This window comes from Brassica napus, chromosome A5 (genome assembly GCF_020379485.1).
Source record: "Brassica napus cultivar Da-Ae chromosome A5, Da-Ae, whole genome shotgun sequence".
NCBI lineage: Eukaryota > Viridiplantae > Streptophyta > Magnoliopsida > Brassicales > Brassicaceae > Brassica > Brassica napus.
In genome coordinates, this window is record NC_063438.1 from 16,627,180 (window position 1) to 16,649,593 (window position 22,414).

The following is a 22,414-nucleotide window of genomic DNA, read 5'->3' on the forward strand; positions in this document are numbered from 1 at the left end:
TATATTTTTGCATCACTAGTGATTCAACTAACAAAAAGAGACGACTCTGTTTATCCAGGAACTGATCATCCCTTTCGAAAAAGGTAATTCTTTTTTTATAAAGTTAAATCACTTATCAAGAATATAATATAAGATATGTATGCTAATCAAGTGCAATTTATTTATTTTGTGTGATCCTCTTCGGTACGTCTGAGAGCCAAAGATAATCTCAAAGCTTTTTAAAAATTTTGAAACTCATTGACGTTGTCCTATCAATTATATAATTTGTTATCTTTTGGGGATTGTTTACATCTTTAAATATTTTTGTTAGAATTACCTCTTTTCTGACTCAAGGCTTAGAGAAAGAAACCGTAAATCATCTCTGCTGTTACAATGAAACCAATGATAATAAATCTCAGGTAATTCAAATCTCTCTTTTATATTTCATGGCTAATTTTTTTTATTGGGGTTATGCGTGAAATATTTGTTTTTTTCTCAATTACATTTTTCTGATGTTTTAAGATTAGTGTTAAATGTGGTCGTTTTCTAAACGTTCTAATATATTCTTTGTTCATATGAACATAATATAAATATCAATATGTAACATCGAATCTTTCATATTAACCATATACATGTAACATAAGTATTATATAATTGTAAATATAATATTAATTTAATATTAATTTTAATGTCCGCACATGCGTGCGTGCGGTCCACCTAGTAATAATAATAATAAAGAAAAAAGACAATTATATTGAAATTGGTTATAAAAAAACATAAAATCCATGAAAATATTAAGTTTTACAAAGATTTATTACTTTTAAATAAAATTTTAAGAGAAAAATAATCTTGCGTTCTAAAAGAGCGGATCAAAATCTAATATTTATTAAAAATATAGAATAAACAGATAGAAATGATGTCGCAGGAGAAGTACAAGGAAAAAGCCCTTTCACTCTTTGAGCGAAAGTTTATAAATTGACCAACCTTTGAGTCTATTATCATGACGTGAGTCTATCATGACATGTACTAAGACTTGACATAACTGGTCTTTCTCACACCAAACCCTTTTCCTCTGTTTCTCAATCTCTCCTCTGCTTTTTTTCTAAATGACGAACCATAATGCGTTTATGTCTGATGCAAAAGGCAACATCAGCTTAGCGGTTAGGGTTCCGGTCTCAAGCCAATCTCTGTTTTCTCCCAGTGGTGGCCGATGCATTAGCATTCCCCAGAAGAAACTTGTGCAGAAGATAGAGGCTGTCCCAACTCAAACCCGGATCGACTCGTGGATCGAAACCATGAGAGCTTCTTCGCCTAGTCGGACCCGGCCAGGGAACATTTCATCCCTTCCGGAGTTGGATGAGGAGGATGAATACTCTTCTTGGATGGCTCAACACCCCTCGGCCTTAAGCAAGTTTGAAGAGATTGCTAAATCTTCGACAGGGAAACAAATTGTTATGTTTCTTGATTATGACGGTACATTATCGCCCATTGTTGAAAACCCAGATCAGGCTTACATGACTGATGAGGTTTGCTTCTCTTCTTACTTTCTTATTCTTCCGGTTTTGTCTATTTTTCTAACAACTCTCTTGGTTCGCAGATGCGAGATGCAGTGAAAGGTTTGGCTAGATATTTCCCAACCGCGATTGTCACCGGAAGGTGCCGTGACAAGTTACGTTTTTATAACATCTTTTCTCAATCCGCTAGATATTAAAGATTATTCTGGAACCTAGATCTTGAGCTTATTTGTAAAAAAACAAACTTACGTTCTTTTTTTTTTTGCTAAGATTGTAAATATCATTAATGAAAATGAATGTTTGGTTACAAAAGTAATTGAAACCCAATCTGCTAAACAGCTATTCTGTTCTAAGAGGCTGCAAAAAAAGTAAAAAACTTCCAAGAAACCCATGAATCAGTCCAAGCAAATCATAAGAAGAACTTGAAGCTAATAATGACTAGAACAAGAGACAACAAATTTAGATCTCCCTAGCTTCACGCTTCTTGTTCTATCAGGAATGACCAGAAAACAAACAAGAGAACAGCTATGACGAGTCGATCGGACGAGCACTCACCCGAAGGTGGCTCTAAGCAGCTTCGACGGAGGCGCCTGGCTCACGCCCCGGAGCACTGCTGGAGGAGGATCGTCTACCAAAAGACCTGAAGCTAACGCAGTTAGAAAACAAAAGATGTTGACTTGAAGGGCCACTTGTGAAAATGAAGAACGTGAGGAAACTCCGATCAAGCGTGGACGGTAAAAACAGCGGCTCCCCATCCGGCCACGCGATCTGGAGAATGACTCAGAGGGTTCGGCGGAGCGACGAGTGAGCACCAAAGCTTCCACTGGAGCGAAGACTAGAGAAGTTAGAACACGGAAGGAGTACGAAGACTCCTCAAAACAGGCTACAACACCGATGAGCGAGATCTCCACTTCAAGCAAGAACGCCACCACAACGGGTCATCCTCAAAACCCTAGAGTCGACGTCATGAGCGAGAAGAGAGAACCAAGCATACACCATAGCTTCGCCATGGTTGTCGTCTCAAGAACTAAATGAACAAGAGGTCCTCAGTGGCGAGCCTCACCGCCACGTTTCTCTCAGATCTGAGAGGAGAAGCTCTAGGTTGACCTTGAAGCAAACGACAGAGATTACCAACTGGAGCAAGACACAAAGGCTAGAACGGAGACAGCAGCAACGCATCTCACAGTCTGCCGGGTCAAGGATCTCAGATCTGACCCAGATCTGAGCGCAATCGGCTCACTATAGGAAGATTCAAGGCCGCTAAGATACCCCCACTTTATCATCCCTCGCTGGAGTTCCAGAGAAGCCAGAGACACCAATGACTTCAGTTAGAACCGGTGAAGAGAATTCCAACGGACCCAGAATCGCCAAGCAAAGAGGGGAGACTAGGAGGGGGGAAGAGGGTGGAGGCGCTACAGGAACATGCGGAACAGATGCCTCACGGTGACCGGCGCTGGAAAGAAACCTACCACCGTGAGAGGAGCAGATCTCAGATGGCGTAAACTGGAGAAGGGAGAGAGAAGAGAGAGGGTCGTTTGTAACTCACGTTCTTTTAAGAGAAATTGGCGTGTATGCCTCTAAACACTACTGAAATAAAGAGACTACTCCCATCTTCAGCATCGAATTTTATTTCCAATTTTGTCCTTCTTGCAACTCCTTGCATGTCTGTAATCGTGTCAGACTATTTTGTAGCTGTCAGGCTATCTGAAAACCCTATATTTACTGTCCATACGAAGGAAGTCTAAAAACACCTTTTATCTCAAAATTTTAAGAGGTGAGATTCTTTTTATTATTTCTTTCTACTCTAAGCTCTTTCTTTTATTTCCACTCTGTATTATGTGATCTAATCTTTTTTAATCTCTATTCTTATTTAAATCTTTATTCACTATCTTTTTTTATCAGATCTTTTGGTGTTTTTGTGAGTTTGTACGTTGTATGATAAATTATTTTGTTATCTAATAAATGATTTGTTACATGTTACATGTTTTGTTAGCTGATACTGTCTTCAGATTAATTGTTATATGGTACAAGTTTTTTTATGTGTTGCATAATTTGGCGGAATCGTAATTAGTGACAGTTACAAGATTTTGAAAAAAGATTGACGCCAACGTTTTTATATAGACGAATCGAATTTTCATCGGACTGTTTGTTATTTAGAAATTTTGTTTGCAGTTTATATATGTGTTTAAAAGGAACTGTTATCTATAAAATTCTGCCTCTAACTTTCTTTTTATTTGGTTAACAATATGGATAATCGTTGACTATAAAATTTTGTCTCTAACATTCTTTTCTTCTGTAAAATTGATCAAATATACTAATTACAATACCGCTTACATACTAATGATATAGTTAACTAGTAAGATTAGACTTTAGTATAATATCTAATTTCTAATACTAAAGGTTACCATTCTATTTTCAACTACATAGGACTCATCTGCTTATACTTTGGATTAACGATAATTATTATTGTTATGGTCAACTAAAACATTTATACGCTAACATTTTATATAACAATTAACATTATATAAAAACTTTCAATACACCACCACAGTACAAATATATTTGACATCTAACAACTGAAGTGGACATAGATATATTTAGAGTTTTCCGGTGAGGCCCTAAGCGGAAAACTCTATTCTACAGAAGACTTATCTAGAGAGAGAAAATAAATGTAGAGAGAGGGGAGAGAAAGTAGGATACCTGAGTCTGCAAAGAAGAATGACGAAAGTGAAGGAGAGAAGCCTATTTATAGCAAAAACGAGGCACACTCTTTGAAGCGTCATCATTAGGTCTACAAAGGCCTAAATGGGCTTCAAAGGCCGCCTAAATGCCCAAAAACTTACTCGCGACGGTTCAGTTTCTCGCTCGAACCGGTTTTCAATCTGGAAATCAAACCGGAATTAATCTCCGGTTTCGATCTGAACCGATTCCCCAGAGTTAACCGTCAAAAACCAACCTGAGCCCTCTGCTTGAGGCAGTTCACCTCCCGAGTAAAACATGCCGTCATGACGGAAATGGAAGCAAAACGAAATGCATCATGAAAGGCGCAACTCGGAGCGACTAGAAGCAGTGCGGGACTAAAATCGCACATCGGCAAAACGAACTGTCGCCTGCATTAGGACCTGTTATACGAACGAACCTGACCCATAAATTCACTGAGACCGTTACGCCGCTCACAAGTGAACTGGGGGGGGGGGCTTATTGTAGGAGATGGATTACATCCATCCACAAGGCCCATCGAATAACAGGCCCTAGCCCGGCAAGCCCGGCTAAGTTTAGTCGGCTTAGCGGCTAAAGGCATCGGCTCGACCCTAGAGTGCTTTTAGCCGATTAACTAAGCCGATTGAATATACTTGGCTTAGAGAGAACAGTACCGAGGCCCGCGTACTCGGCCTTTCATGACAAGGCCCAAAGGACGACATTATTAGGGCATCAAGGACAAAAGGCACTATAAGAAGGGATGAGGAGACAAGAAGAGGGGACCTTTGGGACAACTCACACACTAAGCGGCTAGATCTAGGGTTTCCTAATCATCTCTTTGATCTTGTTGCTTAAACCTTTGATCTTGTCTCCTTACTTCCCGTTAATCTTGTAACCTCTTTGTTTGATTCTAATAAAAGCGTCTTTAGTCACCCCATTTCTAAGTTCATTATTCTAATCAACCGAATCCTGTACAAACAAGTAGGTAGGAAAATTTCTGGGACGACTGGTACAATGGAAACAAATGTCACTCACAAAAAGATAGCCCAGTTACCCATTTTATTTTATTTTCACCTTAATAAATGAGTTAGTGAACACCTGCAACGAAAATTGTTGTAGGTTTTTTACCCAAAAATAGAAAGATTGTTGTATGTTGATCTTGTTCTATTCCTTTTTATGATGTTTTGATTTTACTCTTCTTTCGCAAATGTAAGTTTGTACAACATTTGTTGACAAAATCATTATTTAAGATTACCCAAAAAAATAATTGTAGATATATCCATTCGGAATATGTATATCTCAGATATTTTAGTAGGAAAAAAAACAAAGTAACCGAATGTATGAAAGTCAAATTTATTCACTTTCAAATGACATGATATAGTCTTATATTCATTAGGAGCAAGGTGCATTCAGGATATGAAATTAATGGTGGGAGGACCCATGGATTCCTTCAACGCCAGCAAGGCCAGCTCGATCAAGAGTCCCAGTTGTACATCCCATAATGACCGTCAGCAGTCTTATTAATTTTGAGTCAAATGAGTGAGATGTACGGCTATTGGAACAATATGTGGATCAAGACGACATTCCGATGATTCAGAGTTTGGCCATAAGCCCTACTAACCGACGATATACTTTTTGTTGGAACTACACCAAAAGTGGTCAATATACAGTCAAATCTGGATATTGGGTTGCTATGAATTTGATGCAGATAGATGAGGATGTAGAAGTCTTACAACCCAGTATCACGAAACTCCAAACCTTTGCTTAGACAGTGAATGCGCCACAAAAAATTTGCCATCTTATATGGCAATTAATCTCTGGACAGTTAGCGGTAACAAGGAACCTGGTACGCCGCAATATGCGATGTGATAACTACTGGCCAAGATGTGGAGAGCCAGAGGAAACTGTTACTCATGCGATCTTTCAATGTCCACCAGCCTTACAAGCATGGGAATTATCATCTACACCATCGGGCCCTCAAACCTTTCCGGTACCAAGTGTTTACGCTAACATGGATTATCTGTTCTGGATGAAGAATAGGATAATGAAGCCGGAGGATGATAGAGACCCTTATCCTTGGATAATATGGTACATCTGGAAAGCCAAGAATGATAAGTTGTTCAGAGGCATAGATAGAGATCCATTGGAACTTGTCAGGTATGCAGAGAGTGAGTGCCAAGCATGGCATAATGCGAAGGAAACTATATCTGCTCCTATACAGGGACAGCCTCAAGAAGAAACACAAGTCTTAAGCTCGGGTAATATCTGCACGGTGGATGGCTCGTGGACCTCCACAGCTCAGTTTAGTGGAATGAGATGGGTCTGGAAGGATAGCATGGGGAGAATTCAACTTATGGGGTCCAGGAATTTAACGCGGCGAGAAACATCTCTACATTCAGAGCTAGAAGCACTAAGATGGGCAATGGAGAGCATGATACAACACTCGACCTGTCAGAGATTTGGGACGGATTGCAAGGACCTGATTGCTATGATACAAGAACCACAAGCGTGGCCCAACTTCTCAACTGAGCTGGAAATCATTCAAACTCTTCGGTTGTGCTTTTCGGACTTCAAGATCAGCTATTTTCCAAGGACGCAAAACGATATTGCAGATTCGCTAGCTAGGAATGCACGTTCTTTTCATAGATCCCTATGTTTTATTGGTTGTTCTATTCCAGTCTGGCTACCCAGACCACCTCAAGTTTGAGTAATAGAATAGCCGTTTGCTGCCAAAAAAAAAACAAAATACTAGTTGATCATAATTTTGTTCAAACATTTTACCCGAACTAAAATAGATGTTTCAAAACAAAAAAAAAAGAAAACTAAAATAGAGCTACTGAAATTTAATAAAAATGTACCTACCATATACACAAAATCAAGTGGAGGTGCAGTTTTTTTTTTCTTTTAAACACAACATCAACTTTTAATTCACCAACTCAAGATACAAAAGGTTTTTAACCTCTAGAGACTTGAACCAAATACATTGAAGCTATCTAGTATTGCCCTAAGTCACTTGTTTGGACCTAACGCTACTTGACCAAGCGAACAATCAATCACACAGATTGAATCCACCCCACAACCCGGAGTGAATCAACTCTTTGACCCCTACATTCGACCTCTAGACACGAGAGTACTTACTAACTCAGTAAAGTATGAAGCCTTGCTCGGTAAACATTTCATTCCAGGCTATTGGGCCCCATGATGTGAATGACGCTGTTGGCCCAACAGCAACAACACCGAAGGTGCACTCCGGGAAGGACTCATAGCCACCGCTTTTCACTACTCCGCTCCTCACCCACAAAATGGACATAGATGTCCGACTGAAAGTGCGGGTTCGGTATAGGACATGGGCTGCTTTTGCAGATCCAGAGGTGAGGAGCTCGTACCGTCAGTAGGAACCCGAAGGTACTTTCCAATGCTGGGATGTAGACCTCCGCCACGTGCCGCCGCTAGGTTGACTTCTCCGGTTGACCACTCCATCGTCGTCTCCCTTGGCTCGTGTTGTCCCCGAGAACTGGTCGACAACCCTCTGTTTATAACTCGTCAGTCTTCTCCTCCGTTTATCTCACCGCTCCATCAGAGCATGGATCTAAGGCGGAAGAGACTTCTCTCCAAACCACGCGCCCATACCAGTTTAGATTTACCGGAGATCTAAAAATTGAAAACTAGATCTGGTTATCCAAACACCCTAAACGCCGACTCCCTCCTCTTCTGCCATCCTACGAGCCTCGCCGCTACTCCAAGGATAGTCTGAGCCTAACTTAGACACTCACATCATGCGGGTCTCCGATTTGACGCGAAGAAACCAGAATAGCTTGCATATTGACAAGGGGATTGAGCGTCCGAGAAGAGAGCAAAAGGAAAAAGAGATTTAGGGAAGGGGGAGAGCCTCCGGCACCGGAGAAGCCGGGCCGGAGCTAGGGTTATATCGCAGATCTAGGCGAGAGCGTTTGGTTTAGAGAGAGAAATGACTTCCCACGACCATGTGGAGGTGCAGTTTGGACCTAAAGGAACACTGCTTTCTAAAATAATATTATATTTCAACCAACAAAGAAAACGAATAAGATAAAATAAATTGTACTGTTCTTAAATGCTTTTTGATATAAAATTACACAGTATATAGGCCGTAAAAATTAGGGTCTTTGTCAAAGAGCTTTGACTCTTGCCCAAGCCTTAGCTTGCAAGCATTCATGTCACCAACCTTTAAAATAAGAATTACCCGTCTCTTTTTTGGTATAAGAAATATTGTAACTGTTCCATATTTGGATTTCCGATTTTTTTCGACAACGAATAACTATTCTATTTAAACGCTAGTATTATTATCCTATAACATAAATAATTTTAGGATAACGCAATATGGTGTTCTATTCGTGGTACGCGGATTGTGGGGAGTTTAAGTAGTTTGAAATCATTCCACTGCACTTCATTTTTCCCTACCACACTGATATAAAACCATATTTTGAATCTCATTTGAATACCTGAAAAAAAAGATTCATCCATGAGTTTTACCGTCCATTTTAAATTATTTTATTTTTTTCGTAGGTTTGAAATACCTCTATAGATTAAATAAACAAAAAACTATTTAGGGTAAATACGAAAAAATGGTATGCTTTATTTTCGGTGGCAGGAATCAGCAGTAGATTCAGTACACAAAAACAAATATATAAGCTATAAGCTATATAGCTCTCTAGTAATCTAAAACTATATATTGAACTAGCTGGTGTTGAAGTAAGGTGTTCATAATCAGGTTAAGAATCCGGTTCAATCAGAAGTATTGGTTAAGCTAAACCATACAAGCTCGTGGGATTCACATGGAACTGCGCTATTATAACGAGCTGTATATATACTCGTATAAGTCTCTCAATGTTGTAAGCTGAAAGTGATATAACAGCATAGAGAGAGAAACTTAGAGATAAGATAGAGAGAGAGTAAAGGCAGAAGAAGAAGATCGCCATTGTTGTATCTCGAGAGCTCGGTTTGAGCTAGATCTCTATATAGTGCAGTTGCTGGTAAAATCCAGCTCCGGAGAGTTATAGCGGCTCTTTCACCTTGAGAGAGTGCGGTGAACTCCGGGTGAACAAATCATCTGTGTTTTTTCTTTATCTTGCTTGATTCGTTAATAGTCTTAGATCGAAGCCGTTAGGAGTAGAAGCAATAGCTTGAATCCTAACAGAAGTGGTATTAGAGCCAGGTACGCAAGCCTAGTGAATCTGCAGAAAAGGTGATTCTTTCAAGATCGATCGGAGATGGCTGGGATGAAATCGGAGATCGAGAAGTTCGACGGCGATGGTGATTTCTCTCTATGGAAAAGACGGATGTACGCTTTCCTTAGCGTCTCCGGGTTAAAGGATGTTCTCATCGAGAAGACGAAGGTTGAAGAGGATTTGGAAGAAGATGAGAAAGATTTTGAGAAGAAAAAGAAGATCCCCGAGGCTGAGATCGCAAGATCTGAGAGATGCGAGAAAGCGATGAACATCATCTTCCTAAATGTGGGAGATCACGTTTTGAGGAAGATCGAACGATGTACGACAGCAGCAGAGACGTGGATCTTGCTAGAGAAGTTGTACATGCCTAAGTCTCTGCCGAACCGCATACATGCACAGTTGAGGTTATACAGTTTCAAGATGCAGGAGAATCGATCGGTTGATGACAACATAGATGAGTTCTTAAAGATCATTGGAGACTTGAGTAACCTGAATATTGAAGTCCCGGAGGAAGTGCAGGCAATACTGCTGCTTAACTCTCTTCCCTCGAAGTATGATCACTGAAAGAAACGCTCAAGTATGGGCGTGATGTCATCAAGGTAGATGAGGTAGCTAGCTCAGCTAGGTCCAAGGAAAAGGAGTTGAAAGATGTTGTAGGTTCTCGAAGCAGTTCAGAAGGACACTTTGTGAGGGGAAGATCAGAAAACAGAAGTTCACAGAATGGTTATGGAAGAAAGAAGAGCTTCAGGTCGAGGTCAAAGTCAACAGGGAGAAAGAAAATTTGCTGAATCTGTGGAAAGGAAGGGCATTACAAGAAACAGTGCTACAAGTGACTTGAGAGGAACAAGCATCGAAACCAGTCCGAGAGAGGAGAGTCTTCATTGGTGAAAGATGATGCTCACGACTTAGTAGGACTGATAGCTGCAGAGGTGAACGTTACACAGAGTGCTGATGACTCGGAGGAGTGGATATTAGACACAGGATGCTCATTTCATATGACTCCCAGAAAGGAGCTCTTTGTGGAACTGCAGGAGGTCACAACAGCAGGAAAGGTTAGGATGGCGAACAACTCTCTAACTGAGGTTAAAGGAATAGGCTCGATCAGGTTTCAGAATCCAGACGGTACTACGTTTCTGCTTCACGAAGTGAGATACATGCCAGGAATTGGAAGAAATTTAATCTCTCTAGGAACACTGGAGAATAAGGGCTGCGAGTTCAGAGCTTCAAACGGTATTATGAAGATTGTGTTGGGATGCACACTAATCATGAGAAGTTATAGGAAGGGTTCTGATACTTTGTATTTTCTGAGAGGATCTGCGTTAAGGTCAGGAAGCGGTTTAGGTGAGCTATCAGCTGCAGTCTCAGACAAAGATCAAACTCAGCTGTGGCACAGTAGGCTTGGTCACGTGGGAAAGAAAGGACTCGAAATGCTAGTTAAGAAAGGTTGCATACCAAGTGAACACGTCTCGGAGATGAAGTTCTGTGAGGACTGCGTTAAAGGTAAGACGCACAAGGTCAGCTTTGGGCCAGCTCAGCATCTGACGAAGGAGAGACTCGATTATATCCACTCAGACTTATGGGGATCACCCAACGTCCCCATGAACGTTGGAAGGTGCCAATATTTCATCTCATTCACTGATGATTGGTCAAGGAAGGTTTGGGTTTACTTTCTGAAGACGAAGGGTGAAGCGTTTCAGCGGTTTGTTGAGTGGAAGAAAATGGTAGAAGTGCAAGTAGAAAGAAAAGTGAAGAAGCTGCGCACAGACAATGGCTTGGAGTTCTGTAACCTGAGGTTTGATCAGTTTTGCAGAGACGAAGGCATTGTCAGGCACCGTACGTGTACATATACACCCCAACAGAACGGGGTAGCAGAGAGGTTAAACAGGTTAATTCTAAATAAAGTTCGCAGCATGTTGAGTGAGAGTGGGCTGGAGCCTAAATTTTGGGCAGAAGCAGTCTCAACAGCAGTCTACTTGCTGAATAGAACTCCGTCCTCAGTCATTGATTTTCAGATTCCGGAGCAGAGATGGACCACAAAAGTTCCAGATTTGTCAGGGCTTAGGAGGTTTGGGTGTATAGTCTACATACATTCTGATGAAGGGAAGCTAAGTCCAAGGGCAAAGAAAGGGGTTTTCACTGGCTATCCGGAAGGAGTAAAGGGATTCAGAATTTGGCTTATTGATGAAGAGAGATGTGTCATCAGTCGTAATGTAGTTTTCAGAGAGGATTAGATGTTCAAGGAGTCTAAGTCGTCAAGCGATAACTCAGGTAAAAATTCTTCCTCTGTCAATTCTACTAATACACGTGTGAGTTTTGATTTTGTAGGAACAAAAGATGTCGTTTCCCAAGGTGGAGCAGTGCAAGAGCGTGGTCAAGTAACTCCTGTGGAAACCGAAGATCAGGAGGATGAAACGGGTTCTGAGGATACTCCACCTGCGACAGAGACTGATGACGGTTATCAACTAGCAAGGGACAGGACAAGGAGGACGTTGAAGCCACCAGCAAAGCTTCAAGATTATCACGTCTACCCTGAAGATGAAGACATTGCAGGCTTCGCGTATTTGATGAGAGACGACACTGACAGAGCAGAGCCAGGAAGCTACAGAGAAGCAATGGAGGGTCCTGACAGCAACAAGTGGGCAGAGGCGTCAGATGATGAGATGACCTCATTAAAGAAGAATCGAACGTGGGATCTGGTGGATCGAAACAAAGACCAGAAGCCTATAGGTTGCAAGTGGATATACAAAAAGAAAGAAGGAGCTACAAAGGAAGATGGTCCTAGGTTCAAGGCAAGGTTGGTGGCCAAAGGGTACTCACAGAAGGAGGGTATCGATTACCAGGATATCTTCTCTCCGGTAGTGAAGTTGGTCTCAATTCGAATTATCCTGTCTGCGGTTGTCCATTTTGATATGGAATTGCAACAAATGGATGTCAAGACGGTGTTTCTTCACGGATATCTGGAGGAGACCATCTACATGGAGCAACCTGAGGGTTATGAAGACAAGGAGCATCCAGATAAGGTGTGCTTGCTGAAGCGGACTTTGTATGGATTGAAACAATCACCGCGACAATGGAATCAACGTTTTGATCAGTTTATGCTGAAGAATAGTTACGTCAGAAGTGAGTTTGACAGTTGTGTATACTTCAAGGAGTTGAAGGACGGGGTTTGTGTGTATCTATTGTTATACGTTGATGACATTCTTATTGCGTCTAAGAATCGGAGGCATATTGAGGAGTTGAAAGTGTTACTAAGCTCAGAGTTTGAAATGAAGGATCTCGGAGAAGCCAAGAAAATTTTGGGTATGGAGATCTATAGAGATTGAACAAAAGGGATTATGACGGTGTCTCAGGAAGGATATATACTGAAGGTACTTGGAAATTTCAAGATGGAGCAAGCTAAGGTAGTTGGTACTCCTATGGGTACTCATTTTGCGCTAAGGGCAGCTACGGAGATAGAGCTGCGAGATCAAGCTGAGGCTATGAAGAAAGTCCCTTATCAGAGTGCAGTGGGAAACTTAATGTACTCTATGATATGTACACGTCCAGATTTGGCGTTTGCAGTGGGCCTAGTGTGCAGGTATATGAGCAAGCCTATCAAAGATCATTGGCTGGCAATTAAGTGGTTGCTCAGATACCTGAGAGGTTCGGTGAAGACTCGGTTAGTGTTCAGAAAAGAAGGAGAGTTTACGGTTCAAGGTTATTGCGATGCGGATTATGCAGGGGATGCGAACAAGCGCAGGTCTACAACAAGAATGGTTTTCACAGTTGGAGGTAATCCAGTGAGTTGGAGATCTAGTTTGCAGAAGGTAGTGGCGTTGTCGTCAACAGAATCAGAGTACATAGCTTTGTCAGAAGCGTCAAGAGAAGCAGTTTGGTTAAAGGGATTTGCGAATGAGCTTGGGTTCAGCCAAGATGCAATAAAGATTTACTGTGATTCTCAAAGTGCAATTGCACTGGCGAAGAATACAGTATGTCATGAACGAACGAAGCATGTGCAGACAAAGTATCACTTTGTTAGAGATTTGATTACTGATGGTTGGGTACAAGTGGTGAAGATTGCAAAAGAGTAAAATCCAGCAGAAATTTTCACTAAGGTGCTACCTGTTGGCAAATTCAAGGGTGCTTTGGATTTAGTAAGAGTATCGGAAGGCTGTAGTTTAGAAGAAGCATAAGTTATAAAGGCTGAGAGGGTTTTTCTCAGGATGTGAAGCTAAGCGGGTTTGCTTGGAGTTAAGGGAGTTACGGTGTCAGTAACAAGAATGAAGTTGAAGGTGGAGCTGATAAGGAACAAGGTGGAGTGTTGAAGTAAGGTGTTCCTAATTAGGTTAAGACTCTGGTTCAATCAGAAGTATTGGTTAAGCTAAACCATACAAGCACGTGGGATTCACATGGAACTGCGCTATTATAACGAGCTGTATATATACTCGTATAAGTCTCTCAATGTTGTAAGCTGAAAGTGATATAACAGCATAGAGAGAGAAACTTAGAGATAAGATAGAGAGAGAGTAAAGGCGGAAGAAGAAGATCGCCATTGTTGTATCTCGAGAGCTCGGTTTGAGCTAGATCTCTATATAGTGCAGTTCCTGGTACAATCCAGCTCCGGAGAGTTATAGCGGCTCTTTCACCTTGAGAGAGTGCGGTGAAATCCAGGTGAACAAATCATCTGTGTTCTTTCTTTATCTTGCTTGATTCGTTAATAGTCTTAGATCGAAGCCGTTAGGAGTAGAAGCAATAGCTTGAATCCTAACAGCTGGGAAGCCAATTGGGTGACGAAAATTCTCATGTGAAGCCAGTGCCGGTCTAACATTCCTGTGTGAAGCCACATACAATGGAAGATCCAAATATATTCTATTCGAAAGATATATATGAATTTTGAATCCTGATGATAACCACAAAAGGGGGAAAATGATGAAGTTTTAAGACAGTTATATCTGGGAATGCTTCTATTTGAATTTAAATATATTACAAGTTGATGAGCGAGCATGTGAGCTCAATTGTGTTTTCTGTTCTTCCTTAGTTGAACATGATTAACCACTTTTTATTTGAAGTATTTGAGTAATTATCCACTGCTCACTCTACTCTCTCTCTCCGATTCTCGTGACAAAACCCACTTAAGTTTTTCTGTTTTGGGTGCAATGACATACATTTCCTAGTTAAAGTTTTAGCTTATCATTTCATATATTCGTATATTTTCAAGGATTTGCATGTTCCAATGGAAGTTTGTTATGACTTAAAATCATGCAATTTTAATTAATGTTAGTGTGTGCGATGTAATCAAAATTTAACTTAGCAAATAAGATAGATGTTGAAAGTGGAATGCAATCAAGGGGTGAAGAGATGGAACACAATATCGAGTTTCATGATTTACTTTTGTATGATTCTTTCTGACAAAGCAGCATTTTATGCTCAAATCACTAACAGCTCCTCCTAAAACTTTTGATCCCCTGGTTTAGGATCAAGAGTTTGTATAATTGTTTTTTGTTGTTATATAAAGCTCAGATTTTAAACAAGAAATCAAGTGTTTAATGAATTAATTAGAGACAAAGAAAGTAGGAAATGTTGTTTATTTAGATGTAAATTGAGTTCGAAAAACATGTTACAAATGCGAGGCGATTCTCTATACAATGAATATCGAGTTCGTTAGTTTATCTCTCTAAAATATATGTCTAAGAGATGTCGAGAGAAAAATCAAATCTTCTTTAGTCAACTAAGCCCTCCCTTTATAGTGAAAATGCTTCCAATACGAAAAGAAGACAACTTGTCATCTTTGCTGGCAGTTTCATATATTCGATCATGTCATATGAGGTCCATATTCTCTTTGACGCGGGTGCAGCTCGTCTCATCTTGAGATATTAAAAGCTGGTCATACTTATTTTACTCAAATTACTTACTTTAAGGAGTGACTTGTAGTCTCTTAAATAAGAGGTTCAGTCGTAGTACTTAGGGATCGAATTCATAAGAAGTTAAGACATACAACAAATCCTAACCAGTTTATGATTAAACTAGGCAAACATTTAAATAGTAAATAGCAGAGGTGAACAAAGCCGTTTTTTGATTGATTGGTTGTAAACAATTATAAAAAATAGCTAGATCTAGGGTTTCAGCTAATTGAGATTATAGTGATATAAATGCTAAGTTTTTCAATCCTAAAACCCGAATTCTAATTGCAAAGTATTCCAACTTCCGCGTGCGAATAAATCCTTTTGACTAAGTCTATATTTCAGCCGTCGCTTGTTGATATAGTTTGAACTTCGATCGACACTATGTGACGATCTTTGCTGGCAGTTTCATATATTCGATCATGTCATATGAGGTCACATATTCTCTTTGACGCAGGTGCAGCTTGTCTCATCTTGAGATATTAAAAGCTGGTCATACTTATTTTACTCAAATTACTTTAAGGAGTGACTTGTAGTCTCTTAAATAAGAGGTTCAGTCGTAGTACTTAGGGATCGAATCCACAAGGAGCTAAGACATACAATAGATCCTAACCAGTTTATGATTAAGCTAGGCAAACAATTAAATAGTAAATAGCAGAGGTGAACAAGGCCGTTGTTTGATTGATTGGTTGTAAACAATTATGAAAATAGCTAGATCTAGGGTTTCAGGTAATTGAGATTATAGTGATATAAATGCTAAGTTTTTCTATACTAGAACCCAAATTCTAATTGCAAAGTATTCCAGCCTCCGCGTGCGAATAAATCCTATTGACTAAGTCTATTTCTTAGCCGTCGCTTGTTGATATAGTTCGAACGTCGATCGACACTATGTGACTAGCGTCGTTCAATGTTTAACTAGGCAAACTTTACTGAGCTGTTCGATAGGTTCACTAGTTTGACTAAATAAGTTGTCGCTTGTTTCTAGCATTCCTATCTCAAGGGAATTAATTCAGGTAAAAGAGTATTATTTTGCTTGCGCCTAATTATCCTAAGTTTAGGGTTCTAGTTAGCTACTTTATGTTGGGGTCAAAAACGGTTACGACGAAGTTAACATTCAAAATGTCCGAGGAAGAAGATGAGAACTTTCTCCGATAAGTACTTTTTCGAAATAGATTCTTTCTTACGAAAAGCTTTGCGGAGGAAAAAAGAGACATCGAACGAGAGTTCGAAAAAGGTCGTTACGCAGCGACTAAACGCGCCACGCTCGGTCGCTACGTAGCGACCGAGCGTCCGTCCCGTTCGGTCGCTACGTAGCGACCGAGCGTCCATCCCGCTCGGTCTCTACGTAGCGACCGAGCTCTTCCGAAACATCGATATGACACCAGTCCATGTATTCTCGTCTATCCTTTGATGCTATCTCCCGAAGACCGTAGCAAACTCAGTTCATGTTTTCCGCCATTTTAAGTCATCAATCAAACTTTGCGGTAAAAACCGCGGAAAGCTCGTTCTTTATCGAAAGAAGTCGTAATAAACGTTTCGAGTCGGAAGACGGCCCAAAGGGACGTAAGACACGACTCGAGGCCCATCTTACGATTTCTTAACCAAAAGCCTGTAAACCGTAGGACGGTTTACGCTTGGCGCGCAAGGAAGGATAAATGTCAAGTTTCCACGGATAAATACGAAATTTTGAAGATAATTAAGAAGATCGGAAAAAATGGAATATCTCCATTTTATGCTATGACGGCTTAAGGGCAAAAGAGTAAAAGCGTAAATCGACCTTGGAGCGAGTATTTAAGGAGTCCTAGGCGAGAGGCATGAGGAAGAACTTTTCAGAGCAAACTTAACACTTAGAGCAATTAGGCAACTTTCTGTTTTTGTTATTTCGAGCTGCGACTCAATTAGGTTTAGCCATCTTAGGGTTACTAGAACTAGGAATCTCGCCGACAGCTCTCGAGCCCAGGCTTATACCTTGTTGTAAACGCTCATACGCAAATTCGGAATAAGACTTCTCTCTGCTCTTTTTCCGATTTCTTATACTTTATCATTGTTATTCTCGTGTTCTGATTACTTGGCGTGTGGTATTAGCAGATATCCGGGACCTCTGGGAAATTAGGGTTTTCCTAGTTTCCTTATTTAAACGGAAATCGACAGTGTGAATTTCGGTTCCCACAGTTTGGCGCTGAGAGAGGGGGGGGGTACGGATCAATCTAACCCGCAAAAGCCACTCAACGATCAGGAACGATATGCAAGACTCGACGTGCGCAAACGTCATCTCATTCAAGGGGGGAGCAACGGTCGATCGAGCCAAACCTCGAAACTATCTCCTTGTTATCGAGCTGACGATTTGGGATATCGACCTCGCTAGGGTGTTAATCGACACCGGAAGTTTGGCCGATATCATCTTCAAAGATACTCTCGAAAAAATGGGGATCAATCAATCCGAAGTCGCGAAATACCCTAGCCCACTGCTGGGACTTTCGGGGGAAACAACCATGGCCTACGGATCGATTAATCTCGCAGTCAAATCCAGAACCGTGACAAAAGTCACAGAGTTTCTAGTCGTTGACCGCCCCGCATCTTACAACGTTATCATGGGAACGCCATGGTTGAACGCCATGTGTGCTATCCCATCAACGTACCACCTTTGCCTCAAGTTCCCAACCCCTAACGGAGTCGAGGTAATATGGGGAAATCCGAGAGTATCACAGGTGTGTTTCGCCGCAGAACTAAAACGAAAAGGACCGGGCCTCGAGAACAATCCTAGAAAAGCGGAAAAAAGATCTCCAACAAAGATCCGCGAAGTCAAGATTCAGCGGAACTCTTCTGGCTGTCTCGTAACATCGCGGCCCTAGATGAAAAACGCGAGCCAACTTGCGAACCTGTGGTAACAGTCTGTCTCGACGAATCATTCCCGGAACGCTGCATCGAGATCGGAGCCAATCTCCGCGAGCCTTTGAGGACAGAACTCATAACCTGTCTAAAAAAGAATCTCAATACTTTCGCATGGGCTGCGGAAGATATGCCAGGGATCGACATTAACATAACGTGTCACGAATTGAATATCGATCCGACTTTCAAACCCGTCAAACAAAAATATGGAAGCTAGGACCCGAACGTGCTTCCGCAGTAAACGACGAGGTCGAAAAATTGCTTTAAGTCGAATCGATAACGGAAGTAAGATATCTAGACTGGCTCGCTAACCCTGTAGTAGTCAAAAAGAAAAACAGGAAATGGCGAGTTTGCGTGGATTTTACTGACCTTAACATGGCCTGTCCGAAGGATAGTTTCCCTCCACCACATATTGATCGATTGGTAGAAGCAACAGCGGGCAACGATCTCTTATCCTTCATGGACGCCTTTTCAGGTTATAATCAAATTATGATGAACCCCGACGATCGCGAGAAGACTGCGTTCATTACCGATCGCGGAACCTATTGCTACAGGGTAATGTGCTTCGGCCTCAAAAACGCTGGCGCAACTTACCAACGACTCGTGTACCAAATGTTCTCCAAACAACTCGGAAAAATGATGGAGGTTTATATCGACGACATGCTCGTCAAATCCCTCCAAGCAAAAGATCCCGTGTCATATCTCGAGGAATGTTTCGTGCAGTCAAATTCCCACAACATGAAGCTCAACCCGACAAAATGCAGATTCGCCGTGGCATCAGGGGAATTCCTCGGCTACCTAGTCACATACCGCGGCATCGAAGCAAATCCAAAACAGATCAATGCATTGATCGAGATGGCTTCGCCAAAGAATAAGCGGGAAGTCCAAAGGCTGACAGGCAGGATCGCAGCGCTTAACCGATTTATTTCACGATCAACGGACAAGTGCCTACCCTTCTACGATGTCTTACGAGGAAATAAAAAATTTGAATGGTCGGAAGAATGCGAAAACGCCTTCCAACAGATAAAGCTGTATTTGGCTACTCCTCCAGTCCTCGCAAAACCCGTGGAAGGGGAACCTTTATTCTTATACATCGCTGTGTCAGCAACAGCCATGAGTGGCGTCCTGATCAGGGAAGAACGCGGGGAACAAAAACATATTTTCTACATAAGCAAAACCTTGCTGGATGCTGAACCCAGGTACCCACTAATGGAAAAATTAGCATGCGCGGTCGTAACGTTGGCCCGAAAACTAAGACCATATTTCCAATCCCACACGATCATCATCCTCACGACCTTTCCCCTTCGGACGATTCTGCATAGCCCGAGTCAGTCGGGCCGACTGCCCAAGTGGGCAGTTGAATTGAGCGAGTACGATATCGAGTACCGACCAAGGACAAGTGCAAAATCACAAGTGCTTGCAGACTTCTTGGTCGAGCTACCAACGGGGACCCTAACCAACGAGGAACCAAATTCCACTTGGCTCCTCCACGTCGACGGATCCTCATCCAAGCAAGGATCGGGTATCGGAATTCGCCTCACATCTCCGACGAGCGTGATCTGGGAGCAATCGTTCAGGCTGGAATTCCACGTCTCGAACAACGAGGCCGAATACGAAGCACTCATCGCAGGGCTGCGTTTGGCTCACGGCTTGAAGATACGTAACATCCACGCTTACTGCGACTCCCAGCTAGTGGACAGTCAATTTAGTGGAGAGTATGAAGCCATAGACGAATGGATGGACGCGTACGTCAAACTGGTCCAAAGTCTAGCTCAAGACTTTGACTGTTTTGCCCTTACACGAATCCCCCATTCCGAGAACGTCCAGGCAGACGTCCTCGTGGCCCTAGCATCAAGTTCTGACCCGGGACTTAAAAGGGTAATTCTGGTCGAGGTCATCGAACATTCGATCATCGGACCACCAATCGTCGTCAACCTTATAGAAGGTTAAGATGACGAGGAAGAAGAAGTTACGATACAACCACAATCAGAGCAATCTGATTACGGCTGCGATAACCCATGGCTTCAGACAATTCGAGACTACATTATCGACGGGCAACTGCCCACCGAAAAATGGGCAGCCCGCAAAGTCCAAACACAGGCCGCGCGCTACGTAACAGTGGACGGCGAAATATACAAATGGAGATTCTCCGGACCACTTATGACGTGTCTGGAAGGAGAAAAAGCAAGAAAAGTAATGGAGGAAGTACATTCTGGTTCCTGCGGCAACCATTCCGGCGGAAGATCGCTAGCTGTGAAAATCAAACGCCATGGATACTACTGGCCAACGATGATCGGAGATTGCGAGAAGTTCGCGCGAAAATGCAAAAAATGCCAAAGGCATGCTCCAACCATCCGACAACCAGCCGAAGTTCTTTCCTCCATCACATCGCCCTACCCCTTTATGCTCTGGGCCATGGATATTGTCGGACCTCTTCATAATTCAAAGCAAAAACGTTTCCTTCTAGTCCTCACAGATGTTTTCTCAAAATGGGTAGAGCTAGACTCGTACGCAAGTATAAAAGATGTCCAAGTCGAAATTTCGTATGGAAAAACATCATCTGTAGGCATGAAGTTCCTTACGAGATCGTAACCGATAACGGATCTCAGTTTATCTCCACCCAGTTCGAGGCGTTCTGCGAAAAATGGAAGATACGACTCAACAAGTCAACTCCCAGATATCCCGCTCGGTCGCTACGTAGCGACCGAACTCTTCCAAAACGTCGATACGACACCAGTCCATGCATTCTCGTCTATCCTTCGATGCTATCTCCCGAAGACCGTAGTGAACTCAGTTCATGTTTTCTGCAATTCTAAGTCATCAATCAAACTTTGCGGTAAAAACTGCGGAAAGCTCGTTCTTTATCGAAAGAAGTAGTAATAAACGTTTCGAGTCGGAAGACGGCCCAAAGGGACCTAAAACAAGACTCGAGGCCCATCTTACGATTTCTTAACCAAAAGCCCGTAAACCATAGGACGGTTTACGCTTGGCGCGCAAGGAAGGATAAATGTCAAGTTTCCGCAGATAAATACGAAATTTTGAAGATAATTACGAAGATCAGAAAAAATGGAATATCTCCATTTTATGCTATGACAGCTTAAGGGCAGAAGAGTAAAAGCGTAAACCGACCTTGGAGCGAGTATATAAGGAGTCCTAGGGGAGAGGCATTAGGAAGAACTTTTCAGAACAAACTTAGCACTTAAAGCAATTTGACAACTTTCCATTTTTGTTATTTCGAGCTGCGAGTCAATTAGGTTTATCCGTCTTAGGGGTACTAGAACTAGGAATTTCGCCGACAGCTCTCGAGCTCAGGGTTATACCTTGTTGTAAACGCTCATACGCAAATTCGGAATAAGACTTCTCTCTGCTCATTTTCCGATTTCTTATACTTTATCATTGTTATTCTCGTGTTCTGATTACTTGGCGTGTTGTATTAGCAGATATCCGGGACCTCTGGGAAATTAGGGTTTTCCTAGTTTTCTTATTTAAACGAAAATCGACAGTGCGAATTTCGGTTCCCACACTTATAACACAAACATTAATAACAATTCCTCTGAAGGAAATCTTTATCACCTTAGCGTATCTATATTTTGGGCTAATCCCTCATAACCTTAAATCTAACATAGGTAACTACTCAGACATAGCAAAGCAAAACCATAGCAAATATCTGAATAAAATACATACATAGAATAAGGTAGAAAAACTGGAGTTCCAATACAAAGCTCTAAAGGAGTTTTGGATCTTCTCTCCAAACTATTATAAACCCTAAATATGGTTTGCTGTAAAAAGTAGAAAGTATGAAAGCATGTGTTGCCAAAAACACATAAACAATGACAAAACACATAAATATTAGGTTAAAGTCGGCCATGAAAATTATTGTAAACAATGTGGAACTTGGGCCATAAGTTGGGAGGGAACCAAGTCGGGCCTTGCGCGCTTCGCTGTCGATCGACGATAAGAGTTGTCCGTCGATCGATGTTTTACTCTGAATGTCTACCCTGGACTGGTTCGATGGACAGCTACGAGTTTCTTCTAGCTTTATCTCCAAAATGCCCCAATATCACCATATATTTCTAAAACACTCATGAACCTGTAAATACTCTAAAAAGACTCCAAAACATAACAAAACTCCTAAAACACCTACATACCATGGTTAAAAACATGTAAAATCCATGGTATATCTACTCCCTCAGACTTACTCTTTTGCTTGTGCTCAAGAAAAACAGGAGCAATCCTAATGGAAGAGTTT

The 22,414-nt window shown here is 41.6% G+C and overlaps 1 protein-coding gene across 1 annotated transcript; it reads left to right on the forward strand.

The window, feature by feature from the left end:
• Positions 1-12,732: 12,732 nt before the first annotated feature.
• Positions 12,733-13,467, forward strand: LOC125608624 (secreted RxLR effector protein 161-like). Its single transcript, XM_048779052.1, has one exon. It carries the CDS (start codon positions 12,733-12,735, stop codon positions 13,465-13,467), a length of 735 nt encoding a protein of 244 aa, XP_048635009.1.
• Positions 13,468-22,414: the final 8,947 nt, after the last annotated feature.